The sequence below is a fragment of the Cannabis sativa genome, chromosome 6 (genome assembly GCF_029168945.1).
Source record: "Cannabis sativa cultivar Pink pepper isolate KNU-18-1 chromosome 6, ASM2916894v1, whole genome shotgun sequence".
NCBI classification, from domain to species: domain Eukaryota; kingdom Viridiplantae; phylum Streptophyta; class Magnoliopsida; order Rosales; family Cannabaceae; genus Cannabis; species Cannabis sativa.
In genome coordinates, this window is record NC_083606.1 from 69,280,906 (window position 1) to 69,304,928 (window position 24,023).

The 24,023-nt window shown below is 31.2% G+C and overlaps 1 protein-coding gene across 2 annotated transcripts; it reads right to left on the minus strand.

The window, feature by feature from the left end:
* Positions 1 to 315: 315 nt before the first annotated feature.
* On the minus strand, positions 316 to 7,732 carry LOC115725458 (squalene synthase 2). Of its 2 annotated transcripts, none has more exons than XM_030654986.2 (14): positions 7,261 to 7,732; positions 5,890 to 5,932; positions 5,490 to 5,579; positions 4,788 to 4,863; positions 4,521 to 4,590; positions 4,035 to 4,178; positions 3,826 to 3,930; positions 3,489 to 3,635; positions 2,898 to 2,973; positions 1,600 to 1,688; positions 886 to 980; positions 738 to 780; positions 594 to 663; positions 316 to 498 (listed from the first exon to the last, which is right to left on the minus strand). In XM_030654986.2, exons 1-13 carry the CDS (start codon positions 7,453 to 7,455, stop codon positions 595 to 597), a joined length of 1,242 nt encoding a protein of 413 aa, XP_030510846.2. In that variant the 5' UTR covers positions 7,456 to 7,732; the 3' UTR covers positions 316 to 498; position 594. The 2 variants fall into 2 exon arrangements, with proteins under 2 accessions (XP_030510846.2, XP_030510849.2); XM_030654989.2 differs by lacking the exon at positions 7,261 to 7,732 and adding an exon at positions 6,548 to 6,638.
* Positions 7,733 to 24,023: the final 16,291 nt, after the last annotated feature.

Consider the following 24,023-nt stretch of genomic DNA (forward strand, 5'->3'; position numbering starts at 1 on the left):
TTTTCTTTATATTTTTAAGCTAATATTGAAATTTAGGTGTGTAATATAATATCCAATTAAAAAATCGATCCAATCCAATTAGTAATTAGATTGGATTGGATTTTGAGGTCTAATTGGATTAGATCGGATGATGATTTTCCAAATCCAATTAGTTGGATTGGATCGGATGCCTACCCCTATTTTATATATTTTCATTTCAATTGGAAGCATCAAACCATTGATAGACACCCTTATATATATACATATATATATATATGCATGGTAAGAAATAAATACAATGCTGTTTAGCTGTTAATGATCAAAAGCTAAATGGGATTCATGCAACTGCAATAATTTATTAATTTTCTTTTAATAATATTACTCTCAAAACCCAATATTTCCATAAATGTCTACTGTCTACACATAAAATAACAACACATTTTTCTTTACTTTTTCTTTTTTTTGGACAAACTGGCCACTTTGGTCTGAAGTAAATAAATAAATAAAGCCAGCAAAATCCTGCAAAAGAAAGAAAAAAAAAAATTCAGGGATGAGATTTGAGAAATTTGTTGATTAATTTTAAGTGACATTTAATATTTTGGGACAAAACTTACACTAGTTATTTGATCGGTTGGAATTAACATAAGCAAGAATGGTAGCCAATAGAATGATGAACATGATAATCTGCATTGGGATTTAAGATGTAATTAGTCCTTTTTCTTCTCTAAAAAAATATTAATTCAAAGAGAGAGACTCACCACAGCTGAATAATTTGACTGATTCTTGAGTATATAAGATTTCCTGTAATATAAAAATAAAAAGATAAGGCAGGCACACAAAATTTAGAAAAGAAAAACAGTGTTCAATATTCATGAAAATGTACAAGAAATTAATTATGAAAAATACCTATTGGCGGTAAGGGTCCAAGAGTTCTTGCAGGCTTTCTGTATAGAGTCTAGTCTGCTCAATGTCTTTTGTGCATTTGGGTCATTGGTGTCAACCTGTGGTAGCCAATGATAATAAATTGATTTTAATATCGAAAAATGAACCTTAAAAAACAAAAAAAAAAAGGAAAGAGATTTGCATATTAATCAAAATCGCCATTACAAACAAGGCTCACAATTATAATCCAAACCCCAAGAAAGTTTTTTGGTCATACACATATTTGATGATAAGGAAATGAGAGGTATATTTCCAAGGGCATAAATGATAGAGCACTTCTCTAAATGAATGAGAGAAGACCAAACATTCTCTCTTTTAATTGGTTGGAGCCTTGGAGGGGGAATTAGAAGTAAATAGGAGATTTTAACTGTAGAATGGGAATTACTCCAATGATTGCAAACTATATCAAATTTGAGGATTTGAAATCCTTGGTCTAGCTCCTTCCTACCAAATAATCACAATTCTCTCCAAAACACACTCTTAATCACAGAAGATTATGCCTTTTTCATGGTTAAGGAAAATGTTAGGCTTTTTAATTATACTCATTTTTCATTGGTATAATTTGTAAGTTATCGATTATTAGAGCTAAACTCTCTTCGAGCCTGGGGTAAAGTATACTTCTAAATCTTCCATAGGGTGCAGCCATTATCATGGTTTCTACATATACAAGAATCGTACCTTGGACTTCATGATACATGAGAAATCATAGAAAGCGCCGTAGACATCAGCCATTGTATTCGTTCTATCAATTACTTTAGCCGTAAGACCTAGAAAACACAAGCAAAGTGAAATCAGCATCAGGGACTCATGATTCTTGACAAGAAAATACAAGCATGGCCAAACAATATTATATTAGTACCAGTAGAGCATTTCCCATTCTACCAAAACATAAATAAAATATATGCTTGTGAGAAGAGTATTAAAGAAAACTTTTAAATGTGTTAGATCCCATGTTGATTAGGGTGAGAGAGAGAATAGCAAATAAAAGGGTTATATGGGTCTTCGTATTAATTGTAATATTAGGGAGGGAATACATAGTATACATAGCATGCTAAAAAGAATTTAGAGGGTTATGCGTAGGCCTCTCGAATGCCTAGGATATTGTCTCTGTACTTCTCTGTTCTAATATCAACCTATACACAAGTCTTCTCTATTTTTCTGCTATTGTTCTTATTTTGGCTACTGTTCTGTTGTGATTGAGATTAATTGCGATCAAAAGGATAGTCGGGTCTTATCAAAATGGCAACAAATGTTATAAGACTGGCATTACAGAAACACAACAGACAGGGATGGGTTTTGACAATCTTTATGAAAATTCTAGCCAGAAGTACTGCTCCTAATTCTAAAATTCTACATACTTAAGTGCAAAGAAAGCATAGAAAGCTTAGGCCTTAAGTTGTCATATCAAAGTATGATGTGCACTTTTTCTTTCAAAATAACACACATTCTGTATTAACATGAAAACCATTTCAACTTCTGATGATGCACAACAGGACATACTGTGCTGAGATAGCTCACAATATCTCAACCCGGAAGGGTATGGAGATTGTGGAGCAAGCTGCTCAGTTGAATATTATTATTACCAACAAGTTGGCTAGGTTGTGCAGCCAGGAGGATGAATGAGCATTTATGCTTTCATTTTTGTTCATTTACTTTGTGAGATTTACCCTTGGGAACTTTTTGTTGAAGGTACTTTGTTCTTAATTTTGCGGTTTGTTTTAGAATCTGGTTTCTTGTATTGCTTGCTCAAATACCTTAGGGGCTGTTTAGAATTGATTAATATGTTAGGAAGGGAAAGGTAATCTTGATGATTACCCAATTTGTTATGAAGTTTTAAATTTTTTAAACCCTTTAAGTTATATCTTCTCTTTTGCCATTTTCTATTTCAACTATGCTTTCCTTTTTCTACTATATATTTGTCTCACCTAACACATTCTCTATAAAAAGAAATTCATGTGCAAAGACTGAAATCTTACCGCGCCTCATCTTCACTACACCTCTGAAGACCTCGATGTTGTTGTAGCACAAAGATAGCGTGCCAATCGACATGACCTACGCATATGTAACAAAGGTAATGATAAGTTTCAAATTTCTGAAAAACAAAATTTCTTGATCCATGACAAGTACATGATTATTCGTGAAACCAGAGGTAAAAACAACGAAAAAAATAAAATCAAGTTGGTAACAAATCACTTAAACACTGTCAGTCACCCACATTCAAATGCTATAGATTAAAGAGTATCGTTGTCTTGTTAAGATTAACTTTGACCAAAAATTTGTTCAAATGAGCATTTTGTACTGTTCAGTAAAATACTAATTTGGTGTTATTGAAACTACAGAGATGTATGTGGGCATATTTAAGCAAACCACGAGGTAAAATACCTACTTTATTTTCATCTATACCGAACCATTCTAGAAATTTATTCAAGTTTAAGAAGTAAGAACTGTATATAATCACTGGATCAACTTCAAATTAGTTAATAGTTGTTCTATGCAACATGTTAAGCTATAAATTGTTGTGAATCAGACAAGATTAAACGAAGATCTTATTAAAGAGCAGTCCCTACCTGAGGGATAGCACAAAACCGAAATATAGAGGGGTCCCGTAAAGCAGCCATGTATTTCAAGCAATCTTCTGCATGTATTATAGCATTAGTGACCATGTCATTTAAGCATTGCACTGCTTTCACTGAATTTTCCTCATATTTCAAGTCCTGAAGAAGAGATTGTAACAGAATCCAATTCAGATAGTTGTTTTCCAGTAGTAAAAGGGGCGTTAGAAAAAACTAAAACAGGGGCGAATCACACATTTTGATTATGAATTGACAGGATGATCATCCAAAGTCCAAATCACGGTCAAAGAAGAAAGTTATTAACAGAATGAAGATTGTAAAAGAGATGCACCTCAAGTTTGTTAACATATTTACTCCAAATCTGGCGCGGCCAAAACATGCGTGACTTTGGTATCTCATTGATATCCTCCAGATAATCTCGAATAATATTTATTTTCTGTTGTAATCGCATACAGTTCAACAGCATTAGGATCAGATTCCAGAAATAGTTGAAACTGGGAATCAAACTGTACTTTTTTTTTCTCATATAATATGATATACCTGAAGAAATAAGCCCATTGAATTCGAAAGGTAATCATCAGCTGGATCTTCCAAACCAGCAGCATGGAAAAGCTTGGAGAGCCCTATACCAACAAGTCCTGCTACATAGTGGCAATATTCATCATAGTCATCAACTGTTTCTACCTGCAAAATGAGATTAAAAGCATGGGAATCAAATCACATGGAAGTGAAAACTGCAGCTTGCTTTACTTTATTCTGACTAGTTTTACCCTAGGCAATTGAATTTTATGTTTATTTTCAAACTTTTATTGGGTTTTTTGAACAGCATACTTCTTATTAAGGGACGTTATGTTTTAATTCTTATGAATCTATACATACTAAATTTCTAATTTTTCATAATTTTATGTTTTTTTTTTTTGTGAATTTCGTTCAAAACTTGGCTCGAACCAATTTAAAACCTATGTTTTGATTTGATTGAGGTCCAAAATAGATTTCAAATGCACCCCAAAACAATTAGTTACCAACCTCCTTGCAGATAAACTTTGCCATTCCTTCACCCATTCTCTTCGTAATATCTTCAATTACCTCCTTATAACTGCAAAATTGAAGTACTTGATGAATCGACATGTAATTAAATGCACAATTACAAGAAAAATTTCAAGCATTTTATTTGTAATTATCTCCAGAGACTGAGAAATGTGATATGAAACAGTAATTAACTGATGCACATATCATAATAAGTACATTTGCTTTGTACTTAATAATTTACATAAGAAAAAAATAAGAACAAACCCTTCATTTAGTTCCAGAAATGCAGTTGAAACGTGATGAAACTGGTCCATGAGAACTTTGTACTCCTTTGTACCACCTGAAAGCAATATGAGATAAATATAAGTAAAGCAAATTAAGAATTTTGACAATGAATTCAACATTACTCAAAAGAAGCAATATGTGACCACTTCAACTTTTACGAATGGTATGCCAAAATCGGTACCTAAGTATCGCTTGCTTGCTTGCACGTGAACGGGAAGGTGTAAAAATTTTCTTAATTAGTAGCAGAGTTGTATTTCTTTAGTCACATAAAAAGCAATATCATTGGTGTTCACTTTACACTCCAAGGGTGGTTAAAATGAAACCTAACTAACAAATGAGTTTAATTATAAAATTATGGTCTCATGCAATATTTATTAACATATATATGTTATATTGGGATGAATGATGCACAATATTCTCATGTCACAGCAAAACATAGAGTCAAATAAGGTTCTGCAGAATCATATTCCCCTCCCTTTCAAGCTCATAAATCAGATTATTTCGAACTTCACATACCAAACAACACTAAAAAAAATATATGTGGTCATCCAGAAGTAAACATGCCAATCAGAAGCATACAAAAAGATATTATGATTTGAAAAATATCTTTTGAAAAGAACCATTGAATACAGAATTCTCATGCTTATTGAAATATAGTATATGAGTTCTTAAAAAACTCACAAGCAAAATGCCACTCGGGATCATATATGCGACGATGAAACTCCTTCAAGATAGGCACTTTAACATCATTTGGTATGCTTGTATCATCCTCTGAAAAATCAATCAAGAAATAAATAACATATATATGCATTGATAATAAATACCATTAACAAAGGTCCAAAGAAGTTTTGTAAAAGCTATCGCAATAACCAAAAGTCATGAATTTTCTTTTAACACTTGAACAACAATGTTTATTGAGATTTAAAAAATTGCAACACTAAGCTTATAAAAGCTGAAAAAAAAATATGGGGTTACTAATTAAATCAAATTTTGAAATGCAATAGATCAGATTGAATCTGTTACATGCAATATCAGGTGAAACTTAACAGAAAGCTTAAGAGCAAAGGTAATAGGAACAAACCAACAGTGTCAAGGGCTCGGAGAACCAAATAAAATATACATACCTGCAAAGACACAAAAATCAACATTTGTAATTCACATATTAAATTACTAAGCTAATAAAAATCAAAGCAACAATCAAAACAAAGTGAATAATGAACATCTGCAGAAATATGCAACTATCTTAGTAATAACAACAAGAAAAGTAATAATTACTTATGCAAAACACAAACAGTTAATAGTTTTTCTTGATACTAACGTTTTTCTGCACATAATGTTATAATATAGAGGACAAAACAGATTAAACCATATTCTGGTCATTTTACAAAGGATTAGAAAAATGAAACTAGAGATACCCAAGACACAGAAATTGTTAGCATCTGTGATGTTAACAATTTGTTTATATAAAACAATTGAAACTCATGTCTTCTCGACCCTGTCAACTAGGCTCCCGCCTAAGCCTACAATATTTGAAGAAAAAGAAACTATACCCATTTCAGCTACTCCTCTTGAATTTGTCACTGTTCTCTTATACCCATATAAAAATGGCTAATGATTATACTTTTGCCACTATTAAATAGTGAGAGAATCAAAACCCATAGAAAGTGCCCAGAATTCAAAAGCAATGAACCAGTCAGGACTCAGGAAGTCCTTGTACAAATAGACATAAAATTGTAAACCTCTTTCATTTTTCTTTTCTTGACTAATAAATACAGTTTCCACTTTCCAATTCAAAAAGAAAACTAGAGTTGTCCCATTTACATCCAAATGGTGCACAAATTTGCCTCTCATACATAGCAGAGCTGGAAAGAAATTAAATTCTTTTAGAAAAAAAAAAAAACTCACACAAGTTTATGAGTTTAAAGTTTCAACCCTTTTCTGGTATTATGTATTTCAACAAATGTTTACAAACAAACTAGCAGTTTAGTTTCAAAAGCTATTAGTCAGTATACAACCAAACTTGATTTGTGTTTTGGTTCTCTATAATTACAGCTTACGTGTAAATAGTGAGCCTATCAGTCAATTTTAGCCCAAACAAACGTGAAAATTTAAAAGCCTAAACAACTCAACTACCCCTTTTTTCAAAAAGGCAAGGCCTCAATTAATATCTACCTATTCTACTTTCTCAGACTCTTACCAAAGCAATATTCCACAATAAGAGATTATATATTACAGGCTTCAACATCTATCAATTATTACAAGACAAAAGTCCGAATCTTTCAGGATAAAAACGTACGGACATGGTTAAAAAAAGGTTGACCTCACAATAAATCAGGCATTCAAACCAAAATTCTCAAACCCATTAAAGAATTATTAATCATCAAATCATGAACAAACAGTATCAAAATTAGAATGCCAACAATGTCATAATCTACAAAAATCATCAACTTACGGCATCACGGAGCTCAGTTCCAAGCTGTTGAATAACAAGAGCGAAACTACGAGAGACCTTATGAAGCATTGAGTAGCAGAAGCCCCAATGAGGCACCTGAGGGATCTGTTTCTCGGCATGCCTGGCTGCCATTTTAAGCTTCAAAAGTGGGTAAAAGTCATCTGGGTGTTTCAGAAACGCTCCCAAACTCCCCATTGTTTGATTATTTTTTATTCTATTAGATCTGAATTACAACAACTCAAATCTCAAATCACTGAGACTACAATGGCGTGATATGGTCCAATGCAGCGTCCGTCCCTGAATTTATGTATAAAATATTAATCAATATTATATATATTTGTGTGTGTGTGAAAGGAGTATTGTTGAAGAAGAAGAAGAATACAAAAGAGAGAATCCAGATAGATAAAAGATTTGAAAGACTGGCGTTTGAGGTTGAGCTGTGATCAAATATATATATATTTATTTATATAAATATATGGTAATATCAAGCCAATGATCTTCTTCTTCTTCTTTCTCTAAATTACACTAATACCCTTTTTGGTGTTCAAATACTTTTGCAATATGTCTATGTCCAACCAAATTAACCACCCAAAATAAATCAAGAATAATACAACCAAAATATTTAGGAAAATTGTAAGGGCCATTCGATGAAATTTCGTAGTCTAATTTTTTTTATATAATTTGTAATTATTTAAGATATTTTGTAAAATTTTGAAAAATTTAAAAAAGATTTAAAATAAATAGGGTTCAAACAACATGTTTGAGCATCTGCAATGGAAATATTATGAAAGATGTTTGATGATATGGATATATTTTTAGTATTTTTCAATTGATCATTACTATTGGAATGAAAAATAATGCTCCAAAAAAAATGTTATACCATAATATCCTTTATATCTTCTTTTTCTTATTTTATTATTATTATTTTATAATTTAGTAAGAAAAAAAATTTTGAATGAAAATAATCTTTATTAGACAGAAATATCCGCTAATACAAAGACCTGAAGAGCAAGGGGAACATCGCTCTCAGTAAAACGATGACCTGACCAATAACAAACACCATGTGTCATACAATGCGCGGCTTTGTTAACAGACCGTTTAACATGACCAATAGAAACATTACTTAAATAAAATAAAATAAATTGACAATCTTGAACAAATAGACCAAAAATAGAAGGCATAGATACCGAACTAAGAATAGCTTGAACAACTAAAATGAAATCTGTCTCTAAAATAACATTTGACTTGTTATTCCTCTTTATCTAACTAAGTGCCTCTTTGACACTTAGAATTTCTGCAATTTCAGGTTGGCAACTGACAGAAGAAATAGTTGAAAACGCCTTAATTATTCGACCATCACAGCCGCATACTACAAAACCAGTACCAATCTCATTTGTGTCTTCAAAAACCGCCCCATCCACATTAATTTTTAACTGTCCAGCAGCCGGTTTGGACAAGCGTTCTCTTGTGTCAGTGCGATTGGAAGCCAGGGAAATCGAGTCCAGCCGCTTAGACTAAGCACACTTCTATTGTCGGAGAGTGGTACGAGCCAGCCAAACAACATCAGCAGCACTACAACTTTTACCATTCCAAAGCATATCATTCCGAGCCTTCCAAATTGCCCAACTAACCATCAGCTTCTTCAACCAACCCCATATTGCCTACTGCCAACACTTCCATAAACCAGTCAAAAAAATTGGTTGCTGCAGAATGGCCAACACCTAACGCCGATCAGAGCCAACATGAATGAGAAAAGGAGCATTGAACCAAAACATGGAAAATTGACTCTTCCCCATAGTTGCACAACACACAATGTAGATCCATAGGAACATGTTTACTATAAAGTTGAGTACGTGGAGGCAAACAACCTGAAAGAGCTTTCCAAGCAAAATGTAAAACATTAGGTGGGGCTTTAATCTTCCACAACATCTTCCAAACATCATCCTCCATAGATGAGTTCCAATTACCATTGATTGCCTATAAGTGATTATAGGAGCTTTTGACAGTGAAAAAACGAGTTGAATTATTATTCCAAAACCAACTATCACTCCGAAGATTAACATTCAAAGGCACCTGTTTGATGAGCTCAACATCACGGGAATCAAACAAGTCCTCAATAAGCTCTAAGTCCCATTGTCTACTATCTGGCTTCATGAGTTGAGACACTTTACAATTGGCCAGTGCCGGATGATTAGACACCACACACGGGTTAGCCTCAGACGAAAGCCAAGGTGTGTTAAGCACCTCAGTAGATGAACCTAGTCCTATTCTCCTACGGGCACCATCTCTGAGTAGCGATTGTGACTAAAAGACACTGCGCCATATAAAGCTCGAATTGCCACCCAACTCGGCCTCCAAGAATGAGCAGTTAGGAAAATATCGAGCCTTATATATCCGACCCACAAGGGAATCCTGGTGCAGAAGTAACCGCCAACCTTGCTTACCCAACAAAAATAGATTATATTCATGCAAACTCCGAAAACCCATCCCACCAGAGTTCTTATTTTTGCATAGTTTCCTCCAACTAAACCAGCCCACACCTTTCTTACTACTCGAACTCCACCAATACTTAGACATAATGCTTTCCAGATGTGGACAAGTTTTCAGTGGCAACAAGAACACAGACATAGCAAAACTTGGCAAAGCTTGCGCTACGGTTTTTATTAAAACTTCACGCCCAACGGCAAACAAAAAACGACCCTCCCAACTTTGAATGCGCTTCTGCATTTTGTCTTTTAAAAACCCCAAAATGGCATCCTTATTTCTTCCCATGACACAAGGGAGGCCAAGATAAGTACTATGTTCATCAGCAAGTCTCATTCTAAGATCCCACACAATCGGTCTCGAGTAGCAATAGGAACATTAGTACTGAAGAAAACAGAGGACTTACTGAAATTGACTTGTTGACCAAAAGCGATCTCAAATAGCTGAAGCAGATGTAATATATTCGAAGCCTCTCTATCATTTGCACGACAATATATATAACTATCATCTGCAGAAAGCATATGAGATATAACCGGAGCCCCATTAGCAACCTTGCAACCTTTAAGCCTACCATCCCGCTCGAACTTCTGTATCAAAGATGAGAAGCCCTCTCAGAAACAATCGGACCCAGCTCATGTCCGCCATGAATTATTCTATACCTCACAGAGCTAACCATAGCAATAACAAGATCAATGAAACGCAAATCAAATCCCACTTTACTCATCATAGCTCGAAGAAAGCCCCACTCCACACGATCATAAGCTTTACTAAGATCCAGTTTGAGCGCCATATAGCCTTCTTTGCCTTTACGCTTTCTTTTGAGAAAGTGCATAGCCTCAAACGCTATCATAATATTATCAGTAATAAGGCATCCCAGGATGAAAGCCGATTGATTTGAGGATATGATCTGAGGCAACACTTCCTTTAAGCGATTCGCATTCACCTTAGACACTATCTTATACAAGACGTTGCACAAGGATATGGGTCGAAGGTCACCCATCGAAGTAGACTGTTTCTTCTTCGGAATCAAGACAATATTCGTGTCATTCAGTCCATTAGGAATACTGCCATTCGCAAAGAAGATGTTTATTATTCGATCATTTTAGAACAAATAGTGTCAAAAATAATATAAAAGAGTAATAAAATAAAATAATATATTTTTAAGTGATGTGAAAATTTTTGACACTCTTAAAAAATATTATTATTGGAGATGCTCTTATACGTGTGATTCTTTTACTTTATATATGTGTGAAATAGATTGTTTGAATATGTTGTAATTATTAAAAATATTCTCTAACATTTTGAGAAATTTGAAAAAATTTAACATGCTAAAAAGTAAAACAAGATTCAAACAATTTATTTCACGTGTGACTTTTTTAATTTACATACGTGTGAAATAGATTGTTTGAATATATGCTGTAATTATTAAAAATATTCTGTAAAATTTTGAAAAATTTTAAAAAAGTTTTCATGCCAAAATGTAAAACATGATTCAAACAACCTGTTACACATGTGATTCTTTTATTTTACATACGTGTGAAACAAATTGTTTAAATATTACTTTTTATGTTATAAATTAAAAAATGCATTGATATAATTTTTTTGAGAAATACATTATAAAATACCCTATTTTTTTAACAAGCTCAATTATTATATTAAGGAAATTGAAAATTGAAGCCAACCAGCCCAAAATAATCCAATTCATTCAATTAACATTATATTTAGTTTGACATAATTGTAACTCAATCACTAATACTATTATAATTCTATTGTTTAGTTTATGTTTGAAACTTTTATAAAGATATTACAATTCACTAATCTAATGACATCTAAGTTTTCTTTTTTAGTTTTTAATATAACTTATATATATAAATTAGTTGATGGGAATTTTAAAGACTACTAATCATTGCTTTAAAATTATTGTGTGATGTTTAAATTTTAATTTCAAATACTCTTGAAATGAATAAGTTGAACTATATTTTCATTTAATTTATCAAGAAAAAAATCTTCGTTTTTCTAATTATTTATAAACGTTTTGAATATCTTTTCTGATTTGAGAATGAATAGTTTGATAAATTCATGCTTTATTTATTTTATTTAAATAAGTATTTTATAAAAATAATAAAATTAGACGTCATTATAAATAATATATTTTTTTTAGTATTGTTAAGTTTTGAGAGAAAGATCAATTAGCTAGATTATAGGCTAAATTTTGTTGTGTATTTGAAGAGCATTTTTTTCAATATTGGTTCACACCTTGATTAAATGATTTAAGGTTCGTTTGGTATGTCGTATTGTATTGTATTATGTTATATTGTTGTATTATTATTATTTAATACAATACTATGTTTGGTATTGACTTGTATTAATAGATTGTGTAAAGTTATAATATATTTTCAATACACTCGACCCTAACACCAACTACAGGTTTGGGTTTGGGTCTGGGTCCGATGACTCCCGGGTCCGGGTTGCGAGTCTCGGGTTTGGGTCCATGTAACACCCTAACTAACATAGGCGTATTACGTGATTTTTAAACATGCTGTGCAGCTCGTTGCTAATCAACGAGATTTATGGAAAACGTGATTAATTAAAATTTTTGCTTTTAATTAAACTTGTAAAATATTTATACAAAAGACTCGGGATCCCGATTACAAAATCATTTACAAAAGTTTACTGTTCATACAAAATAATTGTCGCCTAGCGACTAGTTACAAAAATAGCCTTGCTGTCCCGATGATCGTACGCTCCAGGCCTAACCGCCCTGACATGTACAATCTTCATAGGCTCGTTCACGGTCCATCAGCTCTAGCCCTGCCCTTACCTACACATAACATAGCACTGTGAGTCGACAGACTCAGTAAGAAAAGCATAATAATACTCATACATAAACCCGGTCATGATCAGACGCCCATACCCCTGATCATAACCCTAACTGCCGTGTCCAACACGATACTGAGTCCCCCTAACTGCCGTGTCCAACACGGTATTGAGTTCTGAACGTTCATAGGGACGGTACTATTGACAAGTAACAGCCTGATCGGTCGAACTGGTCATACTCCGCCGTCGGTCATACTCCAAATTTCGTACCGACGTGTTACAAGATCGGCTGACGGCCGAACCGGTCATACTCCATTCGGTCATACTCCGGCTGTACCGACGTGATACGTCAAATAGTACGGAACCACCAACCTAAGTATCGGCCTAATCGGTCGAACCGGTCATACTCCGCATTCTTGGTCATACTCCGGCTGTACCGACGTGATACGTTGTCGGCCTAATCGGTCGAACCGGTCATACTCCGCTTCTTGGTCATACTCCAAATTGCAGACGTGACACGGTTGGATGGTTCGAAGCCAACATACATATCTAATGTAATCTAACAGCTTCCTACATGCACGCTAAACATGTAATCTACATATGCATACCGTTATACTAATCTTACCTCGGATTCCGAATTCGGGTGTGCCGCCAACTCGACCGGAACTATCTCGCGCTATGGCGGACATGTGCTCCTAAACCATAAAAATCACAACACTATAAGTGATACGCTAAATCACTTCCTGGGGACTTAAACTAGGAACTAAAAGTTACCCTATCGATAAAAAGCATGGCAATACCCCCAAAAACATAAAATCGAGGAAAACTAGGGTTCTTGAATTTTCCCCAACCGGTAGACCGGTTGCCCAACCGGAATTCCGGTTCTGGGAAATTTCAAAACCCCATCCGGAATTCCGGATGCACAACCGGAATTCCGGTTTCTCGCAGGCAGCAACATCAAAAATTCATATCTTGCTCAAATCAACTCCAAAACATTTCAAACCTTCCAGACCTACTCCATATGACCCAAATAACATTTCTAAGGCATCAAATCTACCCAGAATGCACAGAAATGAAAAACACCATTAAAGCTCAAGCTTTGAGTTCTAAACTCAAACTTGAGTAAAACCTAGTTAACATGCAATCAAACCAACATAAATCTACTTAATCATGCATAATTAAACCTCTGAAAATGAAATCCAACAACCACAGCAAGCAAATCACAGATTCACACATTTCTTTAAAAATCAAAGCTTTTGAACAAAATTTCACAAACTTAAACCAAGCAACTAGCATGCATGAAACCTACTTAATTCCATTCAATTCAAGTATAGAAAATCATAGAAAACAACCTAAAACTACAGCAGCAACAACATCAAAATCATCATGCATTACTCATCTTTTCATCAAAAATTTCAAGAAAACAAAGTAAGAAACTAAACAAAGAAATACCTCTTCTAGAATCACTTTAACTTGCTGAAAAATCACTTGAAAATGAAGAGAAAACACCACTTGGCTTGCTGCTTCAAGTGGCCAAAAAGAGAGAGAGCTTGAGAGAAAAAAATTTGCTTTTTCCTTTGAATATTTTCTAACTTTGAAATAATGGAGTTTTGTAAAATAAAATTAAGGGTTTTACTTAATCATTTTCAGCCAACACATAATACCAAATAAACATATAATTTCACTAATAAAATCACTAGAAGACAAAATACTAATGGGGCAAAAAGACCATTTTGCCCCTCTACCCTAAAACCACATAAATAGCACTAAAGGGGTATTTTTGAGAAATTCTAAATTCCCGGCCATTCCCGACATTCTCAATGTCTAAAAAAACCGTCCCAAACTACTAACATACTAAGTTGTGATTTCTACTGAGCCAAACACCGAGTTCCAAAATACCGGGCACCGGAATGCAAAATTATGCAAACTACTATATGACATAAAAATGCATCTCTGAATTCAATAAATAACAGTATAAATAATTATTTAAATAGCTATAAATAATTTCATAATTAAACGTGATCAACTGCTAATTTCCAAATTAAACTAAGCGGTCTTTACAGTCCAAGTTCACGTCTTGATCCGAATCTAGGTTCGGGTCCTGGGTCTGAGTTCAGGTTTGGGTCTTGGGTCCCGAGTCCGAGTCCGGGTCCCGGTCCCAGGTTTAGGTCTAGGAATGAGTTCAAGTCTGGATCCGGGTCTCAGGTTGCGGTTCTCAGGTCCGGGTCCGGGTCCGGGGTCAAGTCCGAGTCCAGGTCTGAGTCCAGGTCCGGGTCCAGGTCCCGGGTCAGGGTCTAGGTCCCAGGTCTCGGGTCTGGGTCTCGGGTCCCGATCCGAGTCCTAGTTTTGGGTCAGGGTCCGAGTCCGGGTCTGGGTTCCGGGTTTGGGTTCGTGTTTGGGTTCGGGTCCGAGTCCGAATCCGGATCGAAGATTGGTGTTGACCCCGAATCCCTTGTAAGTATTATAATACAAGCTAATATGGATCATTTATTATGTATTAAATAATACAATATACATTGTATTTAAATTTTTTGTCATAATAATTAATACAATACATTGCTTTATTCAAATATAGTATCATTTATTATTTAATGCAATACAATCCTTATACGCGTACCAAACGAGAAATTAATTAATAATATTTAGAAAAAGGACATCACTCTAAACATAGTTGGAAAATTAAAATGATTTAGATTGATTAATAATACTTAGAAAAAGGACATCACTCTAAACATAGTTGGAAAATTAAAATGATTTAGATTGATTAATAATACTTAGAAAAAGGACATCACTCTAATGTTAATAATGGTTTGAAAAAATGTAGACTCTAATCTTAATAGTTAATACTACTTATCAAAAACTATCTTCAATCTTAATTCAATAAATTTATCTATTAATAATGTTAAACTAGTTTCGTACAAGGTAATTTAATTAATAATAATCTAATTAAATATTTTCATATAAAATTAAATATAGTTACAAATTTCTAAACAATCATATTCTCTTTAATAATATTCCAACATACTTGTAAAATTAATATTCAAAGTAGCTCATGAATAGGGGTGTTTATGTAATTTAGTGAATTATGAAGATACTTGTTTTCTTGTTGAATGTGTGAAACTTGTTTTGCCCCTAACTACTTTATTTATTTATTTATTATTTATTGGGATGAATTGTGTGATGAACGTGATATGGCATGAACGCACTAGAAAGCGTGGACTATGGGGTTTGAAATATTTTTCACTATTTTGAGTTGTCATTATGGGGATGTATGGATTGAATTGATTGCCAACCTAAATTATTAATTTATATAAATATATATAGCCTTTCAATTATATCAATTCAACCTATACATAACAATATGGGCAAAATCTAGGATGATCTCTTCAATTAAAGTCCATCCATGTGTACTTCATTAATATGTATACAAGTTGTGTTGTCTTAAGTGTTGGTGGTGGTTCATATAAGAAGTAAGATCATTGATATAAGCCACTAATGATAATGAATGAGATTCGGTATTTAATTACTCTAATAATTATATATATTATAAATAATGTGAGATATATATATTATTAGTAACATAATGATTCTATTTTTGTCCTCATTTATTATAAAGAGACTCAACATTCTTTTTTTTTTATGAATATGTATAATAGGTGGGTTGTGTCGGGTTATAAAATTGTAAATAAATTTTCAGATCATAATTGTATTTTGGATTATAGTTGTAAGTGTTGACGCGGTTTTTCGTCAACAGATCTAAAAAGTTCGTAAAACAAGCAAGATGAACACAAGCAATAGTTAATCAAAGTAAACCGGTTTGCAAAAAGAAATTTACCAAAAACAAACACAAAAATTTTATAGTGGTTCACCCCATTTCAAGGGTAATAGGCTAGTCCACTTGGAGTGTTATTGATCTCAATGCTTGAGGAGAGTTCTCCAGAGTTATGTTCTCCAAGAGTTCACTCCTCAAGTGAGTTTTTAGAATTTGAGAGAGGGAGCTCAAGAGTATGATCTCGTGAGTATCAATTTCAGGACCCCTTTACAAGTGATTTCACTCCCCTTATATAGATATTCATCTAGGATTTAAAATTCCTTAAACATAGGTATGCCCTCCCGTAATTATAGTTGGGTTAAGTTCAAGATACAAAATAATAATAAAATAATTATTTAAAAATAATTAAATATCTCTTCACTCGTCATTTTTTGACTATATTTTCGGAGCAGCTCTAACAGCATGCGTCCCTCGTATTTAGCGGACCCGGATGGTCATGGGTACCTAAGGGGAGCTAATTGGGTCGGTTCATGCCCATTAGGTCCTTGAGATAATTTGACAGCTGAGGAGCTTTTTGCACCTTAGCACCTGACGGAGTCGGGAGCTTAGTGCGCCCAAAATGCTCCTCTTTGGCGAATAAGCTCCTCCATGGCCCATGAGCTCCTCTTTGGCAAATGAGCTCATCCTTGGCCCATGAGCTCCTCTTTGGCCAATAAGCTCCTCCATGGCAAATGAGCTCCTCCTTGGCTCATGAGCTCCTCTTTGGCCAATAAGCTCCTCCATGGCCCATGAGCTCCTCTTTGGCTATTGAGCTCCTCCTTGACCCATGAGCTCCTCTTTAGCCAATAAGCTCCACCTTGTTGGACCTCCATATCTAGAGTAAAAATTCATGCACAATTATTTTGGATTTTTGAGCTAGAGATAACAATAAGTATTTATTGTAACATGTAATAAAGTCTTTTTTTTTAAAAAAAAAAATATACATATATCAATACAATTATTATATTATTTAGAGTAATTTACGGCATAAATATTTGAGTTTAATTACTAATTATAAATAAATATCTAAGTTTAATTTTTGGCGGTAATAATACTTAAGTTATACTTTTAGAATTTCATAAGTACATGGTCGCTAAATGTCAAGTCATTATCCATATGTTATTTTCTTATTAGTATATTTAAACTATTTTTTATAAAAAAAATAAAAATTTAACGACATAAACCAATCAAAGATTACCACGTGGCAATTTACTTAACACTTAACAGCCAGGTATATATAGAAGTTCTAAAATTATAACTTAAGTATTATTACCACCAAAAATTAAACTTAAGTATTTATTTGCAACCGAAAATTAAACTTAAGTATTTATGCAACAAATTACTCTATTATTTATTGGTTTGTTTACTTATTATTCCTAATCTAATTAATCAAATAAAATGTGATAATAGTATAAAAAAAAGGTTATATTCTAAATTCATGATAATTATAAATTGGCAATTTTTTACTTATATACAAGTAAATTTATTATATTACAAAAATTATAATTATATAATTCTATACAATTTTATAATATTTAAAAATAAATTTATATATTTATGATTTTATTATGTTAATTATTTTTAATTAATTTTCTAACAAAAATAAACACTAAAGTTAAATATATAAATACATAAATCAATATTTATATTTTAATATATTACTAAAATAATATGTTTACTAAACTTTAATACGAATTTCAAAAATATATATATATATACAAACATATTTATAATTTTTTTTATGTTTTATAAATAGTGTATATGTTTTTAATAAACTTATTAGTATTATTAATATTTATAATACTATTATTAATCTATATTTATTATAATAATATTTCAATAGAATTAATATAATTTTTTTATTAAAAGTTCATAAAAAATTTTAAAAATAAAATATTTATGTTTATTTAATTTTTAATAAATATTTATGCTTATTAGTTATTCAAAAATGTATTTTAAAAAATAAACGAAACTGTAATTAAGTGTAACACTATGTTTATATTATTATTGATAGTGTTTATTAAATATTATTCTAACATATTTATTTTGAAAATGTTTATGACAATATTATTGATATAATGTGTTTATTAAAATTTAATATACAATTTTATAAATAAAATATGTATGTTTAGCAATCTAAACTGTAAATTTGAAAAATAAAATGTTAAAAAATAGTATATGAAGTAATTCTTTTTCTTTTTAATAGTAATCATATGTGTTATTAACTAAAAAAAATTACCGCAAATACTAAATTGTTGAGATGTTGTTTTTTTTGTAACATTGTTTATTAATTTAAAAATTAATTAAAAATATTCTATCAATTAATAGTAATATTTTTTTTTTACGCGCTGATCAAAATCACACAGGATTAACAAAACAACAACCTTCATAAGAGGGTTTTCTTTTATGAGAGAGAAAACAAAAATATCTATGAAAAGGCAAATCGAATCAAATCTATTACATAAAAATATAGCTCATAGAGCAAAATCAATAAAAATAAGCATTGCATGCCATTTATAATAAAGATGAAGACAACTCTAACAATAGCATCAATTAAAGGTCCAATACACCGCCAGTGATTAAACATCAAAGAAGTGTGGTATATGCTAAGTTTTCAAACCAAATGAATATCTGATAGAGTTCACCTACTAATGAAATGAACATTTGACAGAATCCACCTACCAATGAATATCAGTCAATAATCTTCCAACAAAAATTAAGAAATAATAATCTTATTATTTAAATAATAAATAAAAAATATAACAAGACTAACTATGTCATAACACAAGGCTAATATGATATGAGTTTATGAGTGTAATTGACAATCCTAAGCAAAATAATAATATTTTTTCATCCATTGTACTTATTTTTCTCTCCTACCAAACAAAACCAACTACTTTATTATGAAGAAAAAAAGGATTGTCCAATGAGCTCCATCAATAGTAGCAAAATCAAGAGATATGTAAAATGATTTTGAAAACAGCATACTTTGGTTGAATTTAAGAGCAATAAAATTATTGACTATTTTTTAATCAATTATAATCACATCTCCAATGGTTTGATAATTAGATTTTGGGTTATCTATGGTAGAGTCAGCTCAAAATTTAACAGGGCCCCAATACATGTAAATATATCTTTATATATTAAAAGTGTCTATCTAACGGCATTTTTTGGTTTAACAGAATATACTTAAGAATATTCTGTTAAATTTAACGATTAGGTTTGATCTCTCGTTAACAAATAAACCCAATATAATTAAACCCAAAAAATTAAACAATCTTTTAAATATTAATAATCTCTTTTTAAATTAAAAAAAAATCATCTAAACCACATATCTCTCTAACAAACCTATCTTGGGAGAATATTAATAATTTTTTTATTTATTTTTTAAAAAAGAAAAATCTTTATATATTAAAATTAATCTAATATTTTCTCTGGATAAGCATAGGAAGCAAAAATACCAATTGTATCTTTGTGTGATTGCAGATATACTACTTCTGTCATTGACCCACTTTTTAGCTTTATAAATGGAGATGTTCATATAATATTAACACTTTACAGAATATTTATAGATATAAAGTTTATAAACTTACATTACAATGCTATGTTAAAAAAAGAACTAAATAGAATAATCTACTACTCCAATAATAAATTTATTTACAATTTTATAATTACACTAATATTATTTTTAATACATTATTAAATAATATTTCAAATATAAATATTTAATTTTTTCACAAAAAATTTGCAATCTTTAAAAATAAAATACATTCAAAATCTTAAAAAGACCAAAATCTTAAATGGAACTAGCAATACGTGGCTCGGCACGTACATTCAGCTAGTATATATATATATAAATAGTTAATTGTGGTGGCGTTTAGTAATACTTTTTTAATTAGTTTTCTGTTTTTAAAAATAGAAAAGTGAAAATATTTTTAAAAAACATGTTCTATAAAACTGTTTTTACTTTTCAATTTTATAATTAGAAATCAAAATTTAAAAAAAAAAAAAAAATCACTTTCAATATTTTTTTTAAACAGTTTTTTTTCATAATCAATTTTTTGGATTATGACCAGACCCGGACCAAATCTCCTCCTCACGGCCCTGGCGCTGAACTCGGCTTCTGATCCGAACCCGAATCTGACCTCGGACCTAGACCCGATTTAAATAAAATCAAAAAATAAAAATAAAAATGAAGTTTACATAACACACTTTTGTTTTCTGTTTTTAAAATTGAAAAACAAAAGTTATTACAGAACCCATTTTTGTTTTTCAAAAATAAATTTTTTAAAAACAAAAATTAAACTTTTATTTTGTAATTAAAAAATAAAAAAAAAAAGAGTGTTACCAAACAGTACCTTTATTTTTTAATAATTTTTCAAATGTACTAAAAAAAAGAAATTGAAAAAAAAAAATAAAATTGGGAAGTCATAGCACCTTCCGATTCCATGTTTCGTTATTGTGAGTCATCACAATTCGAGTTATCAAAAAGTCAAATGTGTACATAAATAGTATGGCCAAATAAGTCATTAAATGAATACCTCAAAATATATTGAAACTAGTCTTACAAATATTTTTTTTCGTTCAACGATCTAATAATTTAGTAGCTCATAATTTTACAAAAGCTGTTATCTTATTTTCTGATCGATATTTCAGTTTGAAGCATGTTCCAATTAATTTGCTACTCTATTTGGTAGTTGAAATTTCTAATTAATAAAATTTCTTTAAAAAAAAAAAAAAATTAACTCATATCAAACATTAGTGGTAATAGAACCTATAATATTAATTTTCATGCTCAAAATCGGTTTTGAGATTAGGTGAGCTTTACGAAAATACAAATTATTGTGGGTTCCTTATTTTAAAATATGTATATTTTTAAAGGAAAAATATTTTTTTTGGCCCTCTCGGCTGGTAGACCCTAGGCACAAACTTTAGATGTGGACCTAGTCCGTCTTAGTCCAAACCCAACTCTATGCTCTTGCTAATTTAGGTAGGGGTAAGTTGAAAAATACTCTTTTTATTAATCAATTAATCAAATTTACCTCTAATTTTATATTTATTTGAAACATACCTCTTTTTATATGTATTGTACTCAAAATACCCTGACATAAGAGAGTCACATGGAGAGTAACTTGAAGTGATAGGGACAAAATTGGTACAATGTTTTAAAAAAGAGGTAAAAATGATAGACTTTGAAAAAGAGTCTAAAAATAAAAAAGGACATTATAAAAAGAGTATAGAGTGTAATTTCATCAATTGGGTATTTGATTTTGAGTTTTTTGCTATGGAATTTTCCCTTTGTTTCAAAAAAAAAAAAAAAAAATGCTAGTGGTACCGTTTTTTCTTTGAATTGGCAATATCATATTGACCGAGACCTAAAATCAAGTATATTTTTTCTATTTAAAAAGAAGAATAAAAAATATAAATTATTAGAAGATAAGTATTTGGCCATATGGTGCTTTAATATCAAACTTTTTTTTTTTTAATAATAATATCAAACTCTTAGTTCTACGCGTTTGTCAAAAGAGCTTCACTATATTTTTTCGACTGTACACATTGATTTACAAATTTATGATCATAAGTTCGAGAGAATTAATTTATATATTATTTTTAATTTATAGTTTAAGTTCTTTTGGTGGTTTCTCTGTTAGCTTCTATGTAAATTATTAGGTAGATTTTAGTTACGATTTAGATTACTTTATTGGTTGCTATATAAATTTTTATATAAAGCAAAAAAAAAAAAAAACTATTATGAAATGTAAAAATAAAAAATCCCAAAAATAAAGAGATATGTGATCTGACGAAGTTAAGTGTAGATTAGGTGGGGCAGTTGTTCCAGCTAAAGTCATTAGGATTGGTCTTAAGTTAATATTAAGATAAATTATTTAATGTAGTGGTAAAAATATTTTGAAGACTAAATAAGTCACAAGTTAAACAATTAACATATTTATTTTATTTTATTTTTATGAAAAAGTATTAAAATATTATTATTGGACGGAGCTATCTTCGCTTCGGACGGCTGGTACGGGACTGGTGGGGTGACTCGTGATTGTCATGGTAACATTGTTGAAGTGTTTTCTATCAGTAAACCAAGTTGCTTGGAGGCTGGTGTGGTGGGGGCGTTTGGCATAAAAGAGGCTCTTAGTTGGATAAAGGGCAACAACTGGGATGAAGTGCAGCTTGAAACTGATTGTCTTCTTGCTGTCCAAGCCTTACATAGTTCGATTCATATGCTATCTCCCTTCGGATTAGTGATTCAGGATTGTAAAGCTTTAATTAGTTCTTTAAAATCTGCTGAGATTCAATTTGTTAAACGTTCTGCTAACAAGGTTGCACACTTTATGGCTCGTAGCTCTTGTTTTCATCCAGTTCGTACATTCATCGCGAGTAATGCTCCAGCGGATCTTTTAAATATTGTAATGGTTGATGCGATTTGCTAATAAAATGTTCCCATTTCCATTCAAAAAAACTATGTGTAATATAAAAATATAAAATGTCATTCCATAAAAGTTACTTTAACATAGGTAGCGTTTGGTAACACTTTTTTAATCAGTTTTCTGTTTTTAAAATTGGAAAAGTGAAAATATTTTTCAAAAGCATGTTCTATAAACTGTTTTCACTTCTCAATTTTTTAATTAGAAATCAAAATTTTAAAAATAAAAAAAAAATCACTTTCAATATTTTTTAAATAGTTTTTTTCTTAATCAATATTTTAGACTCCGACCATACCCGAACCCAATTCCCCTCTCCACGGCCCTGGCGCTGAACCCGGCTTCTGACCCGAACCCGAATCTGACCCGGACTAGACCCGACTTAAATAAAATCAAAAATTAAAAATAAAATAAACTTTACAGAACACACTTTTGTTTTTGTTTTTAAAATTGAAAAACAAAAGTGGTTACAAAATGCATTTTTGTTTTTCAAAAATAAAATATTTAAAAACAAAAATTTTACTTTCATTTTGTGATTAAAAAATTAAAAAATAAAAGTATTACTAAATGGCACCATAATTAAATGTATTTTATTGTATATAATTCATAAATTGTCATCAAAATTTGAAGTATTGATGTAAAAATATGTAATCGCCATACTTCAATTTATTTTTAGCTTCACCCATTTACGTGATTCTTTTTTGGGTAAATATTATTTTGGACCCTCTGTTTTACAAAAGTTACCAATTGGACCCTGTGTTTTGTTAAATGACAAAATGGACCCTGTATTTTCTAAAATAGTACAAATAGGACCTTGAATTGATTTTTTTGTCAAAATAAAGTTTAATTATAATCCGATCTAAAAGTGCTATGACAAAACTGTTTACATTTTTTGTATATGTTCATATTAAGCATTGTCTTCAAGTTGGTTGTATTAAAAAAAAGTTGTTAAAAATTAAGCTCAGGGTCCTATTTTTACTATTTTAGAAAATACAGGGTCTATTTTGTCATTTAACAAAACACAGGGTCCAATCTGTAACTTTTGCAAAACACAGGGTCCAAAATGATATTTACCCTTCTTTTTTTTTTTTTTTGGGAAAATGGGTGTGCATAGATTCAAATAAGAAATTAGATTTCATAATCACTACAAAAATATTTTTTTTGGATGTTGGACAAAGTCAGCATACCTGTACCATTTAAGTTGTGAGCATAAGCCCACT

Bases quoted from the DNA above. Each gene is read 5' to 3' on its own strand.
- LOC115725458 (XM_030654986.2), bottom strand. From the start codon at position 7,455: ATGGGGAGTTTGGGAGCGTTTCTGAAACACCCAGATGACTTTTACCCA. The intron at 2,974-3,488 runs GTAGGGACTGCT...ACATATGCGTAG, and splicing joins GGTTTTGTGCTATCCCTCAG to GTCATGTCGATTGGCACGCT. The intron at 1,689-2,897 runs GTAAGATTTCAG...TGTGTTTTCTAG, and splicing joins TGTAGTGAAGATGAGGCGCG to GTCTTACGGCTAAAGTAATT.